This window comes from Scyliorhinus canicula, chromosome 11 (genome assembly GCF_902713615.1).
Source record: "Scyliorhinus canicula chromosome 11, sScyCan1.1, whole genome shotgun sequence".
Classification (NCBI taxonomy): Eukaryota; Metazoa; Chordata; class Chondrichthyes; order Carcharhiniformes; family Scyliorhinidae; genus Scyliorhinus; species Scyliorhinus canicula.
The window spans coordinates 133,366,659-133,388,985 of record NC_052156.1 but is presented as its reverse complement, the minus strand read 5'-3'; the positions used below and the strand labels follow the sequence as shown (position 1 = coordinate 133,388,985).

The window sequence follows — 22,327 nt, the reverse complement described above, 5'->3', positions numbered from 1 at the left end:
GAAGGCTAACCATGGGCCTTCCCACCCAAAACTTAATCTGGCAGAAACAGGGAGACGGCGGGGTTCCACTTTCCCACTTCTAAGCTCGCTACTAGTGAGGCTAGAAAATTCCACCCAAAGATTCAGTTTCAGCTCCCCAAAGAATTTACAGCAAAAAACGTGCATTAAATCTAATTTGACGTCTGAAAATCAAAACGCAAACATACTGAAAATAATTTGGTTCTTCAGACAAAGAATAGGAAACATAGTTTTGTCCTCTTGTCAGAGCACAATCTTTTGTGCTTACTAATGGATCCTGAAAGACCTTCACCATGGTAACAGTGCCCTTTAAATGAACCCCTATTCGGAGGGTCACTAAATATGCAACTGGATTTTGACAATACTTTTAAACTGCACATGTTGTATTGATTTTTCATGAAATCTGAAACATTAGCTTCACATTTATGGCAATCCACAAATCTATACAGAAATGGATCTGAAAGCTAGGGCACAAGTTAAACGCGGAGTTGTAACGGTATCTTGTAAGTTCTCTGCAGAGTTCAATAAATGGAATGATTTTGCATGTTCTTATCAGGAGTCACACTGTCTAATTTTTAAACTTCCTCACCCCAAAATCAATATCCAAAGGATCCACTGAGAAAGGACTTATGTTCAACAGACGAACCCGACTACCCTGACACATCCACAATGCCTACTGAACTGGTTAAATAAGGGCCATCTGTCAAAAATCAAAGGGAGTGTGGTTGAGTACACGCATCATTTACAGAGGCTTACATTTCACCACTGTTTTGATATTTTAGTCTTGATATTTTGATTTTGTAAGCTTGTCTTCAGCTACATACACACGTTGTATTATCCTGCAGAACTCCTTCGGATGTAGAATGATTAATGTGCCATTTTTTCCCTCCAACCTTTAACTGGAATTTTAAAATAGTGATAAAAATGTTCAGCAGGACCAGTATAAAGTAACAAACTTTTAGAACATAGAACATACAGTGCAGAAGGAGGCCATTCAGCCCATCGAGTCTGCACTGACCCACTTAAGCCCTCACTTCCACCCTATCCCCGTAACCCCTCCTAACCTTTTTTTGGACACTAAGGGCAATTTTTTAGCCTGTCCAATCCACCTAACCCGCACATCTTTGGACTGTGGGAGGACACCAGAGCACCCGGAGGAAACCCATGCAGACATGGGGAGAACGTGCAGACTCTGCACGGACAGTGACCCAGTAGGGAAGCGAACCTGGCACTGTGAAGCCACAGTGCTAACCACTTGTGCTACCGTGCTGCCTTTTCTTCTGTAATTGTCACCATTTCTTGATCCTACCTTAAAATATGTAAAAAAATACATTTGAGACAAAAAACTTGTGGTGTTTGGGTTGTGTTACAGGCCTGTTTTGTAAAACAAGTGTGTTACATTTCTGGGAATACATTCTTGCTGGTTCTGTGTCACATGATGTGCACTGATGTCAGCAGAGTGTTTGTGCGGGCTTTGAGCAGATCACCATCTTGATTGTATGACGTACACCCTTAATAAACCTCTCATCATGTTTCACAAGAATCCACAGTCTGGGCACCTCCATACCTTTTCTCTTTGCAGGAATATAAAGAAATATAACAGGAGAGAAAACTGGTGACGTGGATTGTAGCAGAAAAAACTTTGAAAAGAAGGTTTTTGTCAACTAATTGTGGGACGGCATCGAGAACAACGGTAGATTCTTGGGACCGGACCTGTGCACGCGCACACACAGACATCAGGCAAAGCACTGCCGCTGGAAACCTTCCTGCTGTATTTGGCAGAGGAAGGTTTAACAAAAGATTTAAAAAAAAAAAAAATTTTTTAATTTAGATTATCCAATTATTTTTTCCAATTAAGGGGGCAATTCAATGTGGCCAATCCACCTACTCTGCACATTTTTGGGTTGTGGGGGTGAAACCCACGCAGACACGGGGAGAATGTGCAAACTCCACACGGACAGTGACCCAGAGCCGGGATCGAACCTGGGACCTCAGCGCCGTGAGGCAGCTGTGCTAACCACTAGGCCACCATGCTGTCCCTAACAAAATATTTTGACAGCACTTTGGGTAAGAAGATTGACAGTCGGGGAAGACTGGGTGGTGTCTGGGCAGCAGCAACCTCATATGAGGCGAAGCTACCTAAGCTGCGGGGAGTGGGGATTCTGTAGTCTGCCGACACTGCATGGGCCATTACTCAGGGGAAAAGTCAAAATACTCAGGTATAAAAAGGAAAAGATTTCAAATTTTCTTGTTCAACAAATGGTTTGTGCCATATTTTCCAACACAGTCGGAAGGGAGGAAATGTAGACCCTAGGAGCTGGGATCAAAAATGATGGGAAAAATGGGCACCATGGATGGTTGATGAGGATTATGAAAAATGGTATGATTATGAAAAAGATTCCAATTATTTTTAATCGCTGATCAGAAACCGGAGGACCTAAAGGCCACAACATTTCTCAGCTTAATTGGCCGTGGAACGTTTATGCTGCGACAGAACCTTGTTCACCCAGCAAAACCAGGAGACAAGTCCTTCAATGAATTCATGAAAATCTTAAGAGGGTAATTTCTCTCTGAAACCGTTACTGATTGCAGAAAGGTTCTGATACCACCGCCATAGTCAGGAAGAAGGTGAAACCTTTTTACAATTTGTAGCGTCTTTAAATAGATTAGCTAAATATTGTAAATCTGGTAGAACATTTGATGATTTTTTTCACAATGGCTGATTTGTGGATGCTGCTTACTGTGAGTAATTTAACTCTGAAAGCTGCTGTGGAAGTTGCCACACTTATGTAGCTTGCAATGAAAGAAGCTTCATAGATAGGAGATGGATCAAAGATCTACAAAATGGATACCTCAAGGAACAAAAATTGCAGCCATGACACCGTTATACACAGGTTGGACACTCAGCGGGAAAATGCTGGAGTAAATCGAATACTTGCAAGAACTGTGGTCAGGACGGCCACATTCCCAAAGCAGAAAAGTTCTTCTACACCAATCAAGTGCAAGAAGAACAATGTAAGCAAACAATCTAGTCATGTCTGCAAGTTATTTGATGAAGCTCAAGGTCACTCAAAAGTCAGCAAAACCAAGCTACAGCAAGCACTAAAGCGAAGGTGTTTTGTCATGCACGATGATCAACAATATATTTGGGCAAGTTCAAAATTAGACGGTCATGAAATTAAAATGGAAGTGGATACAGGCACAGCAATATCACTAACACCTGAGACAATTTATCATCATAAGTTGAGGTATCTGCTTTTAAAACCATCAAAGATGATCCTAATTGTCCAATTAAAAGGAAATATGGTGAAAGTAGAAACAAATGGGCAGGCAGTGAAGTTGCCTCTTCATGTTGTCCATGGAAACCTTCCTGCTTTATTTGCCAGAGGATGTTTGACTAAGATTAGGCTTAACTGGAAACAGTCAATCAATTAGTGATTTCAAAAAACAACTTCTGAAGAAGTACGAGAAGGTGTTCGAAGATTCACTAGGCTCTGCAGCTGGAGTTGAAGAATACCTAAAATTCAAGCCAGACAGCACACCCAAATGTCTTAGATAGAATAGTACCATACACCATCAAGCTTAAAGTTGAAGAAGTGGAAAGATTAGTAAGGACAAAAGTCATCAAACCTGTTACTGCAAGTGATTAGGCGACATCAATCTGTCCTGTTTTCAAGCAGGATTGCTTAGTGAAATTTGTAGATATTTTAAACTACCATTAACTTAGTTTTGTGCGTGGATCATTATCCACTGCTGTAAATTGAAGATTTGTTTGCTGGACTTCCTGGTGGACAGAAATTCAGTAAAATTGCTCTTTCACAGGCATATCTGCAGATGCATGTGGCTGCTGAATCACAATAACTCACCATTGTAATACACAAAGGCCTGTTTCGTTACAGAAGACTTCCTTTTGGAATAATATCCGTGCCTACTCTTTTTCAAAGATCCATGGATCAATTTCTCAGTGGGTTGAATGAAGTACAGTGTTATTTAGATGACATACTCAATGCTGATTCAAGTGAACAGGAACACTTGGAGAATTTGGAAGCTACCCTGAAGCAGTTACAGAATCACAACCGGAGAGTTATGAAGGAAAAGTGTGACTTTTACAACTCATCCATAAATTACTTTGATCATATTATCGACAATGACGATTTACACAATGAACCAAAGAAAATATCAGAAATCTTAGAAGCACCACATCCTCAAAACCTGACACTTAAAATTGTCTTTAGGATTGATCAATTATGATGGTAGATTCATGCTGAATTTAGCTACGATTGAAACCTTTACACACATTTCTATGTTTCAAACAGGCATGGCACTGGTCAGAAGAATGTGAAAATACAGACAATGAAGTAAAAGAAACTTTACTGAAATCAGAGCTGTTGGTTCAATATAATCCAAAAATGAAGTTGCAATTAACTTGTGATGCAGCAGCCTATGGGGTTGGTTCAGTCATCTCGCACATCATGCCTTGAGGAGAGGAAAGACCGATAACATTTTGCTTCAGGCAATCTTACTAATACAGAAATGAACTATGCTCAGCTAGAAAAGGAAGCTTTGAGCATTATTTTCAGTGTAAGAAGGTTCCACCATTATCTTTATGGGTGTCAGTTTACCCTTTTGATGGATCATCAACCCTTGACTTCAACCTTCAGGCCATATATAGGCATACCTTCTTTGGTAGTTAGTCGATTGCTGATATCTAGTATCGCAAGTCAGAGCTGTTACAAGTCAAGCAGGACAGAAGAAAATGTTGTCAATATTTTGTATTTTACCCATGGATATTGTTCTCAAGTTCATACAAGAACTGATCAAGTGATGAGGAAGGTGATGCACTTTGTCCAAAAAGAAACGCAGTCAGATTTTCATAAGAAAAATCCAGACCACAAGCCCTACGTCACACAAAAGTTGACATTACAGAATGGAGTTCTACTGTGGGGAATTAGCACACCATTATTTTTGGTGGCCAGGATTAGATGCTCAAATTGAAGAGAAAGTTGGGCAATGCCAACCTTGAACAGAACAAAGGAACACTCCATCATTACAATCATTACATCTATGGGAATGGCCGACTCAGCCATAGCAGAGAATACACATCAATTATGCTGCTCCACTGAAGGATCACATGTGCTTGGTGATTCTGGACATGCACACAGAAAAGGCCAGATGTTGCAATAATGAAGTCAACAGTGACTGAGCAGACCATTGAGAAATTAAACAAAGTATTTGCAAGATTTGGAAGAGCGGGGCAAATCAGCAGTGATAATGGTATGCGGTTTACTTCAAAGAAGTTTGAAGACTACTTGAAAGGGAATAATATGCATCATATCAAGTGATCACCGCATCATCCAGTAATTAATGGATTGGCCAAGCATTTTGTGCACTCAGTAAAGCATTCTATCAAAGCATTGAAGGACCACGGAACATTATCAAGAGTCAACAAATTTCTAGTATCTTATCAGAACACTGTACAAGTTACCAAGCAAAGTTTACTGGCAATGCTGTTGTTCGAGACAAAACTACACAGTTTGATTTGTTGACATCATCTGATACTTCATAGATTGGAAAACGCCAACAATAAACACAAATTGCTAGGAGGGAGAAAATCTCAAAAAGACGAGTATACAGACAGGGAGAGAGTGCTAGCTAGAAATTACACCAATAACGAGAGGGCAGCACTGAGTCCAGTAGCTCGCACTGCTGCCTCACAGTGCCAGGGACCCAGGTTCAATTCCGGCCTTGGGTCACTGTCTGTGTGGAGTTTGTACGTTATCCCCTTGTTTGCGTGGGTTTTCTCTGGATGCTCTGGCTTCCTCCCACAGTCCAAAGATGCGTGGGTAGGTGGATTGGCCATGATAAATTGCTCAAGTGTCCAGGGATATGCAGGTTAGGTTATGGGGGTTACGAGGTTAGGTTGGGGTGGACGGTGAGTAGGTATGGGTAGAGTACTCTTTTGAGGGGTCGGTACAGTCTCAATGGGCCAAATGGCCTCCTTTTGCACTGTAGGAATTCGAGGATCTTAGCAAAGATTGGTCCAATGTCCAACACCTTACAGGCGGAATTGTAGAGGTAATTCGGTCCATCAAATCAGCACCAACCTTCCAAAGGAGCACCCCACCCTCCTTATCCCTGTAACCCCACCTAACCACAATAAAAGTTTGACAACATCATTCTGATCAGTTACATGTTGCACAAGGAGTTTGCAGAAACTTCTCAAGAGGTTTTGCCTTTAGAACATCAGAAGAGCCATACATTGTACCAGAGGCCAGAGACAGTGACAAGTTCAGATTCTGAGAACGTTTTGATGCCAGGAGTGACAGATACTGAAATAACTACTCAAGATGGACCAACTACAGATAGAAATGAGGTACTTTGGAGGTCGCATATAGCTGAGTTCATGGATACCAAAAAGGACTAGACATCCACCAGAGACTGTCTTATTGAATTGTATACATGTATAAAAATAAAATATCAGGGGATCTGTTGGATAAGTGTGAATTGTTGCACAATTAAGTAAAGGAGTTGTGTTATGTGTCTGGGAATACATTCTTGCTGATTCTGCTTCATAAATGTATAGAAACTTCAGCAGAGTATTTGCACCAGCTTTGGGAAAACACTCTTGTATTGAGCAACACCCTTAATAAACCTCTCATCGGGGAGTGTAGGCATCTCCATACCTTTCCTCTTTGCGGCAACAAAGAAATATAACAGACTGCAGGACTTAGGTGGAAGTGCAATCAAAATAGGTGAGAGTTATGAAAGAGTAAGTTTTGCAAATATCCAATCTTATCATTTGTAACAAACAATGGGGCAAGTTTTGTCTCCAATTACTGGGAGTTAATATGGCAGAGCACATTACCTATGCATTGCAGAACCCATCTGATCTACAGTCCATTGATTACAGTTGATGCATGCAAGGGTCCTGTAAGTTTATTTTGAAGACACGGATTTGTATCTGGCCCGGACAGAAAGTAGAAGATTAAATTGTGTTCCTGGAGGGTGGGTTTATAGCACAGAAGCAACCATTATTTGGATGGCTTGAGTGGTTACAATATAAGGGATATGGGAAGTTCCATAAAGGTACAAGAAACAGTATTTCTGTAGTGGGCATCCATTGCCACAGGAAAGTTACGCCATGGTTAGTTTCAAGGTATTTTTAAGAATTTGCAAACGGAGTTTTACTCTATTCTAGAATTGTAGAAATAGACAGACAGGAAATATTGGAATTTCAGGTATGGACAACCAAAGCTGCACAGATTTATAACAGTAAATTACTGCGGATGCTGGAATCTAAACAAAAACAGAAAATGCTGGAAAATCTCAGCAGGTTTGACAGGATCGGTGGAGAGAGAACTAGGCTAACATTTCAAGTCTGGATGACTCTTCAGCAGAGCACCTGGGCAGGACTGGAACCGATGTCCTAGGGGGGGTGTTTTCTAGAGCTGTTGGGGAGGGTTTAAACTAATGTGGCAGGGGGATGGGAACCGATGCAGGAAGTTGGAAGGTAGTTAAACAGGGACAGAAGCAAAAGGAAGTAAGGGGAAAAGTGCAAGGCAGAGAAGACATAGTCAAAAATCTAAAAGGGCGACAGTACAAGGTACAGTAACTGAGGGGAGCTCAGTGAATAGGCCCAGTAATAACAAAAGGAATAAAACTGGAGATGTTAAGATTAAAAACAGAGGTAAAAAAACCAACATAAGTGTACTTTACCTGAATGCTTGTAGTATTCGGAATAAAGTAAATGAGTTGATGGCACAAATCATCGTAAATGACTATGATTTAGTGGCCATTACTGAAACATGGTTAAAGGATGGTCACGACTGGGAGTTAAATATCCGAGGGTATCAAACTATTCGGAAGGACAGAGTGGATGGTAAGGGAGGTGGTGTTGCTCTGTTATTTAAGGATGACATCCGGGCAATAGTAAGGGATGACATCGGTACTATGGAGGATAAGGTTGAATCCATTTGGGTGGAAATCAGGAATAGTAAGGCGAAAAAGTCACTGATAGGAGTAGTCCATCAGCCACCAAATAGTAACGATATGGTAGGGCAGGCAATAAACAAAGAAATAACTGATGCATGTAGAAATGGTACAGCAGCTATCATGGGGGATTTTAATCTACATGTCGATTGGTTTAGCCAGGTCGGTCAAGGCAACCTTGAGGAGGAGTTTATAGAATGTATTCGCGATAGTTTCCGAGAACAGTATGTAATGGAACCTACGAGGGAACAAGCGGTCCTAGATCTTGTCCTGTGTAATGAGACAGGATTGATTCATGATCTCATAGTTAGGGATCCTCTCGGAAGGAGCGATCACAATATGGTGGAATTTAAAATACAGATGGAGGGTGAGAACGTAAAATCAAATACTAGTGTTTTGTGTTTAAACAAAGGAGATTACAAGGGGATGAGAGAAGAACTAGCTAAGGTAGACTGGGAGCTAAGACTTTATGGTGGAACAGTTGAGGAACAGTGGAGAACCTTCCAAGCGATTTTTCACAGTGCTCAGCAAAGGTTTATACCAACAAAAAGGAAGGACGGAAGAAAGAGGGAAAATCGACCGTGGATATCTAAGGAAATAAGGGAGAGTATCAAATTGAAGGAAAAAGCATATAAAGTGGCAAAGATTGCTGGGAGATTAGAGGACTGGGAAATCTTTAGGGGGCAACAGAAAGCTACTAAAAAAGCTATAAAGAAGAGTAAGATAGAGTATGAGAGTAAACTTGCTCAGAATATAAAAACAGACAGTAAAAGTTTTTACAAATATATAAGACAAAAAAGAGTGGCTAAGGTAAATATTGGTCCTTTAGAGGATGAGAAGGGAGTTTTAATAATGGGAAATGAGGAAATGGCTGAGGAACTGAACAGGTTTTTTGGGTCGGTCTTCACAGTGGAAGACACAAATAATATGCCAGCGACTGATAGAAATTAGGCTATGACAGGTGAGGACCTTGAGAGGATTGTTATCACTAAGGAGGGAGTGATGGGCAAGCTAATGGGGCTTAAGGTAGACAAGTCTCCTGGCCCTGATGGAATGCATCCCAGAGTGCTAAAAGAGATGGCTAGGGAAATTGCAGATGCACTAGTGATAATTTACCGAAATTCACTAGACTCTGGGATGGTCCCGGTGGATTGGAAATTAGCAAACGTGACGCCACTGTTTAAAAAAGGAGGTAGGCAGAAAGCAGGAAATTATAGGCCAGTGAGCTTAACTTCGGTAGTAGGGAAGATGCTGGAATCTATCATCAAGGAAGAAATTGCGAGGCATCTGGATAGAAACTCTCCCATTGGGCAGACGCAGCATGGGTTCGTAAAGGGCAGGTCATGCCTAACTAATTTAGTGGAATTTTTTGAGGACATTACCAGTGCAGTAGATAACGGGGAGCCGATGGATGTGGTATATCTGGATTTCCAGAAAGCCTTTGACAAGGTGCCACACAAAAGGTTGCTGCATAAGATAAAGATGCATGGCATTAAGGGTAAAGTAGTAGCATGGATAGAGGATTGGTTAATTAATAGAAAGCAAAGAGTGGGGATTAATGGGTGTTTCTCTGGTTGGCAATCAGTAGCTAGTGGTGTCCCTCAGGGATCCGTGTTGGGCCCACAATTGTTCACAACTTACATAGGTGATTTGGAGTTGGGGACCAAGGGCAATGTGTCCAAGTTTGCAGATGACACTAAGATGAGTGGTAAAGCGAAAAGTGCAGAGGATACTGGAAGTCTGCAGAGGGATTTGGATAGGTTAAGTGAATGGGCTAGGGTCTGGCAGATGGAATACAATGTTGACAAATGTGAGGTTATCCATTTTGGTAGGAATAACAGCAAACGGGATTATTATTTAAACGATAAAATATTAAAGCATGCCGCTGTTCAGAGAGACTTGGGTGTGCTAGTGCATGAGTCAGAGAAGGTTGGTTTACAAGTGCAACAGGTGATTAAGAAGGCAAATGGAATTTTGTCCTTCATTGCTAGAGGGATGGAGTTTAAGACTAGGGAGGTTATGTTGCAATTGTATAAGGTGTTAGTGCGGCCACACCTGGAGTATTGTGTTCAGTTTTGGTCTCCTTACTTGAGAAAGGATGTACTGGCGCTGGAGGGTGTGCAGAGGAGATTCACTAGGTTAATCCCAGAGCTGAAGGGGTTGGATTATGAGGAGAGGTTGAGTAGACTGGGACTGTACTCATTGGAATTTAGAAGGATGAGGGGGGATCTTATAGAAACATTTAAAATTATGAAGGGAATAGATAGGATAGATGCGGGCAGGTTGTTTCCACTGGCGGGTGACAGCAGAACTAGGGGACATAGCCTCAAAATAAGGGGAAGTAGATTTAGGACTGAGTTTAGGAGGAACTTCTTCACCCAAAGGGTTGTGAATCTATGGAATTCCTTGCCCAGTGAAGCAGTTGAGGCTCCTTCATTACATGTTTTTAAGGTAAAGATAGATAGTATTTTGAAGAATAAAGGGATTAAGGGTTATGGTGTTCGGGCCGGAAAGTGGAGCTGAGTCCACAAAAGATCAGCCATGATCTAATTGAATGGCGGAGCAGGCTCGAGGGGCCAGATGGCCTACTCCTGCTCCTAGTTCTTATGTTCTTATGAGAGAGAACCAGAAATAGGTTGAGATTGTAGGGGCTGGCAAAAGTGCAAGTGATAGGTGGAGGCTAGGGAGAGATTGGCAAAAGTGCTGTGGACAGACAACGGGAATGGAAACGGTGGTGATCGTGGCTAAGGGTGCAGAAAGAGGCCTGTCCGTGGCCTTCTGCGATGTTTCAGTGAAGCCCAAAGCAAACCGGAGGAACAGCTCCGAGTCTTCTGATTAGGCACGTTACAGCTTTCTGGACTTAATATTGAGTTCAACAACTTCAGACTGTGAACTCTCTCCTCCACCTTAACCCAATTTATTTGATCTCTTCCATTGATTCATTTTTCCATCCCCCTTTTCACCCTGCTTTCCATCTTGGTTCTTCCCTTGCCAGCCACTTCCCCTCCTCCCACTCAGGCCACCTGTTCCAGGTTGTCCTTTGACACACTTCCTACCTTTGATCTAGTAATGTCCCACCATCACCACCATTTACATTGCCTTTATCTTTTTGTCTCCAACTTTTGTCAGTCTCTCCCCAGCCTCCACCTATCGCTCCACTTGTCTCCAGCTCGGAAGAATTCATCCACACTCAAAACGTAAGCTGTTCTCACTCCACAGGTGCTGCCAGATCTGCTGAGATTTTCCAGCATTTCCTGTTTTTGGTGATTCATGACTGATTCAGCTCAACACCAAAATGATGTCCATTATTTCAATGTTATTTTTTATTTCCTCCTTAGCTATCCTTTTGGTCAGGGACCCAGAGTAGAACAGCAAGGCTAGTACTAACTTATAAAAGGTTTGTGGTTCAGAATTGGTACCACCAGGTTGAGTTATAGCAAATGGATTAGCAGTGGGATTCTCCGTTGTCCGACACCGGAATTGAGAAACGCCAATTGGCAGTGAATGGTTCTAACGGCAAAATCGTGGCGGGTGCGGTTTCACACCAAATCGCAATTCTCTGTCTCCTCGATAGCGGCGTCAATGCATTCCAGAATGCATGCATTCCATAATGCACACACAGTAAACACTGTTGGCCCCGGACAATACCCGGGTTGGGCCCTCTAATCATAGCTGGCCCAATCCAGTATTGTGCGGGGCCTCCGCGATTCTCCATCTCCACTGGGGCGAATTCCCAATGGAGAGGTTCACTTGTGCTTTTAAAAATAGTGAAACCGGCACCATGGCTGATGAGGGAGAGAGGAGTTGGACATGGAGAGGCGCGACCGTGAGCTGCCAGGCAGGACACTGGCCAGGCTGGGGGTGGTGACGGAGCCATGTGGCCGGGGTGACCCCCCACAGGACTGGGGATATGCCCAGGCACAGACCAGTGCCACGGCTTGCAAGACAGCCATCTTACTACATACCCCACTGACCACCCATCTTGCCTCCTGGTTGTGCAGAGTAACGCTGGTCGCATGGATGTCCCCACCTCGCCTCACGACCCCTCACCACAGCCCCCACCCTGCCATACCATCACCAAAACTGCTGCCACCCTCCGGCGAAACATCAGGCGCCCCCCCCCAGTCCACTGTAGCCCCTCATGGGGCACCGGATAGGTGCTGCGGAGCGTACCGTTGGTAAGGACAGCACCAGCCAACGGTACCCCTGGCAACAGAGACAGGGGCAAGGGCCAGAACCCCACGGTGCGGGGATGGGGGAGAATATGGGTGCAGGTTCCACAGTGCCAACCGGGGATACCATGTAGCTCATTGGACCTGATTGGCACAGCGGTAGACACCATGCTAACATTTCGGTCTTTCAACCCCTGCAGACAATGGATATTGGAATTCAACCTGCAATGGTGGCCTTCCTCCTAGTAGCTGCAGCCCTGAGTTTGTATGAGCTGGAGCTGCTTGAGGAGGAAGCTGCAGCAGCGGAGAGTGCAGCAGTGGAGGTGCATGAGTCCTCGTATGTACCGGCAGCGCCTGTCATTTGAGGGCTGCCGGACCGGGCATGCCAAAGACTCAGGCTCAGCAGGGGGACAGTGCGACATAGCCACCAGATGATGTCACATCTGGCACCTCGGGGGAATGGGGGAGGACACCTGCTCCGAGTGGCCGTCAAAGTGACGGTTACTCTGAACATTAATGCAATGGGCGCCAAGTGGGGACCAGTCTGGAATCTTACAGAGCTTGGTGCACAAGTGCATCAGCGCCATCAAGGAAGTGCTCCAAGCCCAGTCAGCAAAATACATCAATTTCAATGTGGACCGAACCCACCAGGATGCCCAGGCAGCGACCCTGGGTCCAGGGGGTGATCAACGCGATGCATGTCACCCTACGAGCACCTGCAGATGACACGGTGCTGCAATGTCCAGGTGGCCGACATATGGTTGCCTGTGAGAAGGCAGCTCTGTCCTGGGCCTCAGCCAGCACCTGCACAGAGTGCCCCGGCCTTGGACATACTGATCCCAAGGCCTCCACTGCAGTCACCATCTGTACGATGTTGGCCTGGATGCCGCACCTGGTCAGCAGCACCTCCTACATGCTGACAACCCCTCATATAGTCCCTGGCTCTGCGACTGCATCTTCTCTATATATGGGACTGTCCGTTCCAGAAGCCCAAACCTTGTCTGGACGGCAGCTACCTGCTGGGACCAGCCCGCACTTTGACTATCCACCCCTTCGGGAGTTCCTGCTGCCACCTGATGTACCAGAGCAGCTGTGGTGTGCACTGGAGGATGTCCCAGGAGCCTCTTCATTAAACTGCCTAACCGAGACGAGTGTCTCTGGGATAGTAGAGAGTGTTGGAGACAGCTGTGACTGGAACAGTGTCATCCCCGTACTCGAGCTCTGGGGTGTATTGAGTCACTAGCCTAAGGTTCCCCTCTGTGTCTGTGCTGTCATCGCTGCTCGGCCCATGTGGAGTGGGAGGTGGGGTCCAGGCACTGGCTGGGGGCGGGGAACACCAGATGGACCTGTCCCAAGACCAGCAGTTCCTGCAAGACACAAGATTAGACTGCGGGAGTGTTGGGGTGAGGGAAGCTGGTGGGTTGACCTGTGTCACAGGGAACTCCAACTAAGCAGAGTCACACTTCCTCACCCGCAGCCAATCTCCACCCCGGCGACTTCCCTTTCCTCAGGGCCGCCAACCACGTCCAGGGTCCGCTGCTCTGCCACGGTGAGGGGCCGCAGGTCCCCCTCCAGTTTTCTCCTGCTGCCAGTGGTAATGAACGGCCTTCTCTTGGAAAGGGTGGGGGGAGGATAAGAGGGCAGAAACAGAAACAACAGTGTTAGACAGTCCGACGCATACAGCCCAGAGGTTGGGGGCTGGTGTCCTCAGTGGTCAGGGCATCCGACCATGGCGGCCGGCATGTAGTACAGAATGGGGGTTCAGCCGCCATCCAGGTTGGGTGAGGGGGGGGAAGAGAGGGGTTGTGGGTGTGTGGAACAAGAGTTGGTGCCAGGGGCACAGTGCGGCCTACTCTCCCTGAGGTCATGCAGTTGGTGATGCTGACTGCCTCTGCCATCTGCGCCCAGGCACGGCGAACGGCGGCTGCTACCAGCCTCTTTCCAGGGCTGGGGTACAGGATGACCGGCCTCTCCTCCACTGCGCCTGGCAGGGTGTCCAGCTCAGCATCTGTGAAACGTGGGATTATGCGCCATCCTGTTGCCTGGGATGGTGTGTGTGTGGGGAGTGAAGCAAACTTGTCAGCCTCCTGAGTGTCGATCGTGAATCCGGCACTGTTTCTCATTGGAGTCAATTGTGTTCCACGTGGGGCAGGTGCTAGCTTCTTAACAATCTTTGAATAGGTACAGGTGCGGTGCCAGTTTTGCTGTCAGGAAGTCCATGAATCCTGCCCCGGTGTCAACACTTAGTCTCAGGAATGGAGAATCCCGCCGATGCAGCAAAGCAGATTGCCAGAGGTAAAAGAATAACGAATTAGCCTATTAATTAAATAATCACTAAATCCAAACTAGTATTTTAACTTGGCACCTACAACCACCACTAAATGCAAAACATTGCTCTGTTACTCAGGCGTTTCAAATTGGCACAAGCACATTGAAAATAGGGTGGGTTAGTACTAAACTATGCTGTGCATGTGAGCAAGGCTTGCTTCATCCATTTGTGAAATGCTAATATGGTTCCTTCATTGCATATATCAGCCAAAGTGTGCTTTACAGGCACAAATCAATATCGGTGGTAGAATTTTCTGGCAGGCTGTTTGCATTGTGACCCAAGTTTCTTTGTAAATTATCTAGTCACAGGAAGTGGGTGCCTCTGACAATTATTGTCCATCCCTAAATGCACTTGAGATGGTGGTGAGCCAACTAAGTGACTCATCAGGCCATTTCAGTGGGCAGTGGAGAGATAATCACATTGCCGTAGCTCCGGAGTCACAAATATGCCAAACTGGCTAAGGCTGGAAGATTTCCTTCCCTAAAAAGACATTAAGTGAACCAGCTAAGATTTGTTACAACGATCTGGTAGTTTGATGGTCATTTTTGGGACAGGTTCTTTTCCATTCCACATTTATTTACTTGATTAATAATTAACCAACTTAGAATTTGTCTCGGGATTAGTTTAGTTTATTCCGTTGGATGATCAGTCCACTAATATAACCATTGCACTACCATTCTCCTCATGTTGATCAGTTTCCCTGTTCAATTGAAGCACCCACAGCAAACCATCCATAGCACACTGAATATATTGCCCCTTTGATAGTATTTGCTGGCATGAGGGTACTAGTGGGTGTCAACCCTCTCAGGAGCAATATAGCCTGACTTCACACTCGTGTTGCTCCCTCTCTAGTAAACAGTGATAATATCCTCATGACACAATTGCAATGGGAGTAGAAAAAAATGCACTTGTACAAAGAGTCACAAAGGATTTTAAAGCGCATCAAAGGCATGGAAGAAAAGGAAAAAACTCAGCAATGGGCAAACACTGCAATTTCAATAATAATATCCGCTCTCCCTATGGAGCACAACAGCGTATTGTTCGGAATCTCCAGTTTTATAAAAGTTGGTAAATGAAAGTGCAAACTGGCAGGAACATCCACTGTTTGACATATTCACATGTTGCACGACTTTACTCATACTGGCGCCCAAACGTATTTCCCTCATCAAAGGAAATATTGATTTGAAATGGAGGTAATATGAGCAGTAGACAACTTTCTAATTAACAGGGTCAAAAAAGAAATTCCCATTGGAAAATGTATACAGCATCTTTCATACAATTCCAACAAATTTAATACCAGGCAACGGCATTAGTGCTGGAGCGTCACAAACATGATAAAGTAACAATACTGAAAAGAGAAATCTTCATAATGAAACTCAAAGATCATAGTTTCAAATTGTCCCCAAAAATGAAAGTGGAATATGAACAATAATTGCAGAGAGAATTTTACAAGCGAAACATCGATCTCCAAATTCAGGGATTAAGGATACGGTCCGAACAAACCTTGAAAATACAAAATTTGGAATGAGGGAAAATACTGGAAATGTCCAACAGGTAAGTTGGCGTGGAGGAGAATGAAAATGTTTGGTTGATGATAATTAGGTTTAAAAATCAGAAGCCAGAGTAGATGTTGTGACTAAATCAGAATTTACATTTTATAACGTCCATTTTAAAAGCTCTAATCTCCAGCTAACAAAGATCTGACAATCACAACAACAAAAAAGTACATTCACAAAGGTCAACTGAAAGCTGTTTAGATTTTAAATCTTTAGATACGAGACTCAGTGCTACTTTATAAAGATCATGTATCAAGGTTAAAAACTTTTTAACCTTCCGGGTACACGTACTGATATCAAAAGCAATACAAAATTTTTTATTTTTTTTTAAATTGACACACGAGTTCCCATACAAAAGGACAGAAACTAAATACCTGTGACACAAAGAAGTGAGCAAAGAGCACTGTGACCCAAGGAGTTTAAAATGGAAACAGGCCAGTAACTGGTTATTTTTCGTCATGTAAACAAATCGTATTGGCAACATGTTTAACTTTCTGGTTGAAAAATAACTTCTTCCACATTAATAAACGGCAATCCTTTTCAAAATATGCCCACAGATGTTTGTACAAGATAAACTAATGTGCTGAGCGGTGCATCAAAGGTCTTCATGAGGGGCGACGTCTGCTAAAGCTTCTGGTTCAACCACATTTTGCTCTTCAGAATCCTTCATTTCTACTGTAGAAAACATAAGAACAGTTATCAAATGGAGGCTTCCACTGCCAATGTTGGTCATGGCTCGGTCTGGTAATTGATATCTTTATATAGCCATTGGAGGTCATTCTGACTTTGTGATATAGTGTAACTCGGATGACATAAAACTGGCAGTCCATTTTACATCTCATTTTTAAAAAAATTTCCATTGGCTTTCAGAGCTAAATGTCACCCAATTTTTCTTCTAAGTATAGGTTAATTCTTTGTAGCCAGATACAGATTGGTAAACACCATCATTTTCAAACAAATGTAATGCCTTTTTGCATCAATGCCATCCATTATGGTAACCTGGCCAAAAATAGCATGATCTTGATTAAAAATTATATAAAGTCTGCAAGGCCCCAAAACTCCTTGCAGGGTTGTCCAGGTATATAAAGGATGCACATTGACTGCAAGCAGGGCCTTGCAATATTTACCTATTTAAATATGCCACCTGGGCAGCTCTTTACTGGTTGACAAGAGTCACACTCTGCTGAGCTAAACTGTCTTAAAACACGGTGTTCTTGACCAACCCCAACTCCCTTCACCACCTTCACTACCCTACAGTATGATTGCGGGACTGGGAACATTAGAAGGTCCATGTTCCAGGCATGTTTTGTGTTGTTGTCTCTGATGGAAGCACTACTTCTGACAACAAACAGAAGATGCAAGTGGACTTGCTGTAGGCAGATATACACCAGCTATTTTGTTTAGCAGAGGAAAGAAGATAAACAGCTTGCACACATCTGGTGCAAGCCACTGAAAATGCTTTGCAGGACTTTCCATAGCCTTTCATTCCTTGAGGAAGCTATGGGTGTGTGTGAATGTAGAAATTGCTATATATTGTATTTTAAATCTATTATACCATTTTTAAAGGCCTGGGCTAAAGATATGAATTTGTTGCAGCAATATTAAAAAAAACCTGGTTTAAAATACATACAGGCAGTACGTCTCTTGAAGCTGTAATTAGAGAGTGGTAAAGGGCGGGGTCATAGTTCATTCCAACCACTCACTTGATTACAGATAAAGGTTTCATGGGATATTGTTATGATTGCTGGAGATTCCCTGGAGAGCAGATAATCTCTGAGGGAGTGCTACTTACCCGTAGCTAAGCAAGTCATGTGACACCTTCGTGGGATACACTGATGTAATTAATGGAAGAAGCAAGGCCTATCTGTAGTTTTTTAGTTTGTCACTGGATTTGAAACTGACAAAAGGATTTTAAGTTAGACAGCGGTTTTTCAAAATGCTGCTAGGTTGACCAGTTGGGCTCTGCTCTTGAAAGGGTTTCTCTGTCTCTCCAAAGGTCTGCACAGCCAAGCAAGTAAACCTGTTTTGTTAACTTTATTTATGAATGGAATTTGAACTGTACTGGGTTGCTTAATTTGAGTTAGTAGCAGTATAGATAGTCACAGGTATAGATAGTAAGTTAAAGTTTTTCCTCGTGTTTGAGAACTGTTTAACTATTGTAAAGCTTTTTCTTTGATATTAATGTGGTTAATTCTGTGTTTAAATTATAACATAAAAGATCGCTATTGGTCAAAGTCAACATCCCTGGGGTGAAGTATCCTTTCCTCTCAGTTTTACAAATCAAAAAAAATTGTTTGGGGTTTTCATCTGTTACCCTAACAAATGTTGGGGTCTGGTCTCCCAACAGGTGGTGAAATCAAACTAAGGTTCACAATCAAAACAACTACGCACAGGCAAATTTCCATTACAATTTCTTGAAGTGGTTCTGCAATATAGAGGTATTAAGATGAGTCAGTATTAAGATATATTATATTAACGCTGGACTCGAATCGGGTTTGCATGCAAACTGGGAGAAATGTAATTGTAATTGCTGCTCCTCTCTTTAATGTCACGGTTAGAACTTTTAGTTCTCATTACTTACCCACTCAAAAAATACAGGGTGTTCGATCTATACAACCTGGGACTCAAATTTAAATGAACAGAATTCAATTCTACATTTTATATCCAAGTGGAAGAATAAAGTTTGACGTCAAAAACTCAGCTTTTTCCTGCTCTGACGCCTACAGATTATGATCTAAAAAAAGCAAATGCACGACAAATAACTTGAGTGAAAATACCTGTCAATGGTACCTGTCATTGTCAGGATTCAGAATAGCAGGAATATACAACGGTGGTTTAAACCAGAAGACTAAAAAAATTAAACAAGTTAACCATTTATTAGCTTTCCCAAAGTTTTCAAACCTAAAAAGTCTTTGACATTGCGAATTAATTTTAAAAAGCAGTATTTTTAAAACACTATTTGATTTAGGACAGGTATTTTAACTCTATTTACTTTATGAAGCAGTTTGCTCACTTAGCTTCAGAGTTAGACAACATCACCAACTATTCCAAGTGGAATTTTAAACTTATCAGCATACCTGGTACTTTTATTTCTACACAGGCCCCATCTTGGTCTTCGTAGCCTTCAGTGCAGACGCATTTAAAGCTACCTTCAGTATTGACACAATCTTCATTTTCACGCGTACACACTTTATCGGGCAGGCTGCATTCATTTATATCTAATCATGGAAAAATTGAACAAAATTGAAAATATGCTTAGACTCAAGGAAGTCCAGTGCACAATGGGAACCAACTTTAAAATTAGCCAACTACAGGATTCAGGCATCTCTCCTATTCCCCTCAACTGAGTGGGGTTCAGCTCTTAAACAGATTTGGTTTCATACTGCATGCTCTTTTCTGTCATGTGTGACAACATGTTGATTTGATGTAAGATTATTTAAACTGAACGGGACTTAAATAATTTGGATTTAGAGCATTATTAATCAAAGCCAGTCTTGACATAGCTAATTTATTCGGCATGCTTCCCATTCCTGTGCATGGGGTGTTAAAAAAAAACATAGGTCTAAATCTTTCAGTCCCAGCAGCCGTGGGAATTGTGCTGGATGGGACGGTCAATATAATGGGCAAGCCAAAGGTCTATTGACCTCGGGCAGAAATTTCTGGTCCCAGGGTGGGTGGAATCAGAAAATGCTACCAACTGAAAATCGTGGGGAAGGTAGCATATCACTTTATAGGTCCAAGAGGCTCTGCTTTGTAATGGGATAGGACTTTGGTTCACACACAGAGAAATTCTCAATCTATGATAAGTTATGGGATGCGGTCAAGCAAAGATCAAATGCTTACCTACAGGCAATGTTCAGATGAAAATCAGAGTCGGAATCGTACAGAACAAAAATGTAGACAATATCATCACTAATGAGTTCTGATGCTAAATATGTGGACAGGTATTTCATGTTCCCCATGGAGTCACTAGCTGGCATCTTTCTTTTCCACATCTGATAGTGCCTGCATGATATGCGACCCATCTCCGGCTCCTTTTTTGAGGACTCTTCACAGGGTGGATACAAAATAGATGGTTTCTCTTGTGGGAGATTCTGGAACTATAGTCACTGTTTAAAAATAAGGAGTCACCCATTTTAACCAGATAAGGTGAAATTCAATCCATAGTGTTGAGAGTGTCTTTGGAACTCTCTTCCTGAAAAGGTGGTGGAAGCAGAGTCTTAGAATATTTATAAGGCAGCAAGGGGGCGAGAGGTTATCAGGGGTAGACAGAATGTAGATTTGAGCCATGATCTTACTAAATGGCAGAGCGGGCTCGAGGGGCTGAATGGCCTACTCCTGTTCCTTGTTTGTATGTTCCTATTTTTTTAATTCAACAAGGTATTAATAGGAAAAAGAACTGGGGTACGGTAAAAATATTTTAACAGCTTATACATTTCAGAATCTCAGAACAGCTTGAAGTGAGAAGAGGTAAGCTAGTAAACCAAGTCTCATAATATTAATTGTATTGAAAGGCCACCTAACTTGAAATAATAGCCACTAAAATTGATTCAGCTTCTGGCCTATAGCTAATTTGGGTCATTAACTAGGTAGCAGTGGATGAGCTTAATCAGCTTACATTAATTAATGCGTTATCGAAAATATCTTTGCTACATTCATTAATTTTGTCCACTGACTTTAATTTTAGTGAATCATGTTATGCTGCATAAGATGAGTTATGCTCTCAGACAACCCACATGGTACACACACCCTCCTTTCTGTCTCCGTTCTCAATTCTCAAATATTCTGCTTAATTTAAAATTGAGTGGATCTCTACATTTATGATATGATACAAAAAAAAACTGTTAACAGACAGTTCTGAAGAGTCATACTTGACTCAAAATGTTCACTATGTTTCTTTCTCCACAGATGCTGCCAGGTCTGCTGGGCTTTTCCACCATTTTTCTCTTTTTACTTCAGATTTACAGCATCTTCAGTATTTTGCTTCTACTGTAGGTTGTGAAGATAAGATTGGGGAAGATGGGACTGTTTTTGTTCAAGAGAAGGCCGAGAGGAGATTTGCCAGAGGTATTCAAATCATGAGCGGTCTGACAGAGTAGATAGGAAGAAACCTTTCTCACTCCTGAAATGATCAAGAATGACAGGCACAGTTTTAAAGTAAATGGTAAGAGAAGCAAACGCAACACAAGGTAAAAATATTTCCACACGGCGAGTGGTGAAGGTCTGGAATGCACTGCTTAAGAGACGGTGCGGTGGAGGCACGTTTAACTGAAGCATTCAAAATGGAATCGGAAAGTTATTCTAAAAAAGGAAGAATTTGGAGGGTCACAGGAAGAAGGTGGGAGAATGGCAAGGGGGTTGCTCAGAGAGATGCAGATACAATGGGCTGAAAGGTCTCCTGTGCTGTAACATTTGTGTCTGTGTTTAGAGCAGGACACAAGTGTTTGGTCCTAGATCACCAGTAAGAGAGATTCCAGCATCTGCTAAACAAATGATTCTAAGCTGACCTCACCAGCCAGAAGAACATTCCATACCTATGCACCTTTGCTCCTCCATTGCGTACCCATTCGTACAGTTGATACATTCTTCTGGACCTCCTCCAGTACAAGCATCGCAGGCAGCATGACAGGCTGAAGAGTACGGAAATTAAAGTTAAACTGGCAGGATATTACTAGATCAACTTATTTTAAATGTAGACCTCTAACAGCATACATTCATGGAACTCCTTACTATGGATCTTATATTTAAACAGAATCCGCTTGACCAATTCATTCACAAAGGCGAATAAAAGCAGCTCCTCTTTTTAAAACTATATTCTTTCCAGTTCAGTTCACAGGCAGTGATCTGAAAGATTATGATCAGTTGAATGCTCTTGCATTAGGACAGTGTCTAACTTTACTGACCCGAGGATCACATGCAACTCCAAAGTTTTTACAAACTGAACTTTGAAGAACAGGTCACCCAGCTCAATCTGCATATATTGAGGTTTTATTTTGTGTGCCTGAAGCTTTGGAAGGTCTTGTTTTTAGCCTGTGGCGACAACTGCGTTGTGTATCTCAGATATGAATATAGTACAAAGGTGATGTCTCGGGTAGTCAAATAGCTTCTAGAATCTGTTATTTATCAAGTACAATTTTAAAATGGTTATTCCGTCACTTCTCTGGAGTTTACTTCGAAGTTAAAGTGGGAGATCTTATGAACCCCTGCATTGTCCGAGGCCCTGGATATGCAATCTGTAAAAAAAACCAAGCGCTTTTGGGCAC

At 42.8% G+C, this 22,327-nt stretch overlaps 1 protein-coding gene across 3 annotated transcripts in view; it reads right to left on the bottom strand.

The window, feature by feature from the left end:
- Positions 1-15,777: 15,777 nt before the first annotated feature.
- creld2 (cysteine-rich with EGF-like domains 2) overlaps positions 15,778-22,327 on the bottom strand; it is a 33,323-nt gene continuing 26,773 nt past the window's right edge. For 2 of the 3 annotated variants that reach the window (XM_038811420.1, XM_038811421.1), the window contains exons 9-11: positions 21,599-21,694; positions 19,142-19,282; positions 15,778-16,739 (exon numbers count right to left, since the gene is read on the bottom strand). In XM_038811420.1, coding sequence (XP_038667348.1) covers positions 16,660-16,739; positions 19,142-19,282; positions 21,599-21,694 — 317 coding nt within the window. In that variant the 3' untranslated portion in view covers positions 15,778-16,659. The remainder of the gene's footprint in view (positions 16,740-19,141; positions 19,283-21,598; positions 21,695-22,327) is intronic. The other variant, XM_038811422.1, reaches the window with a different exon arrangement.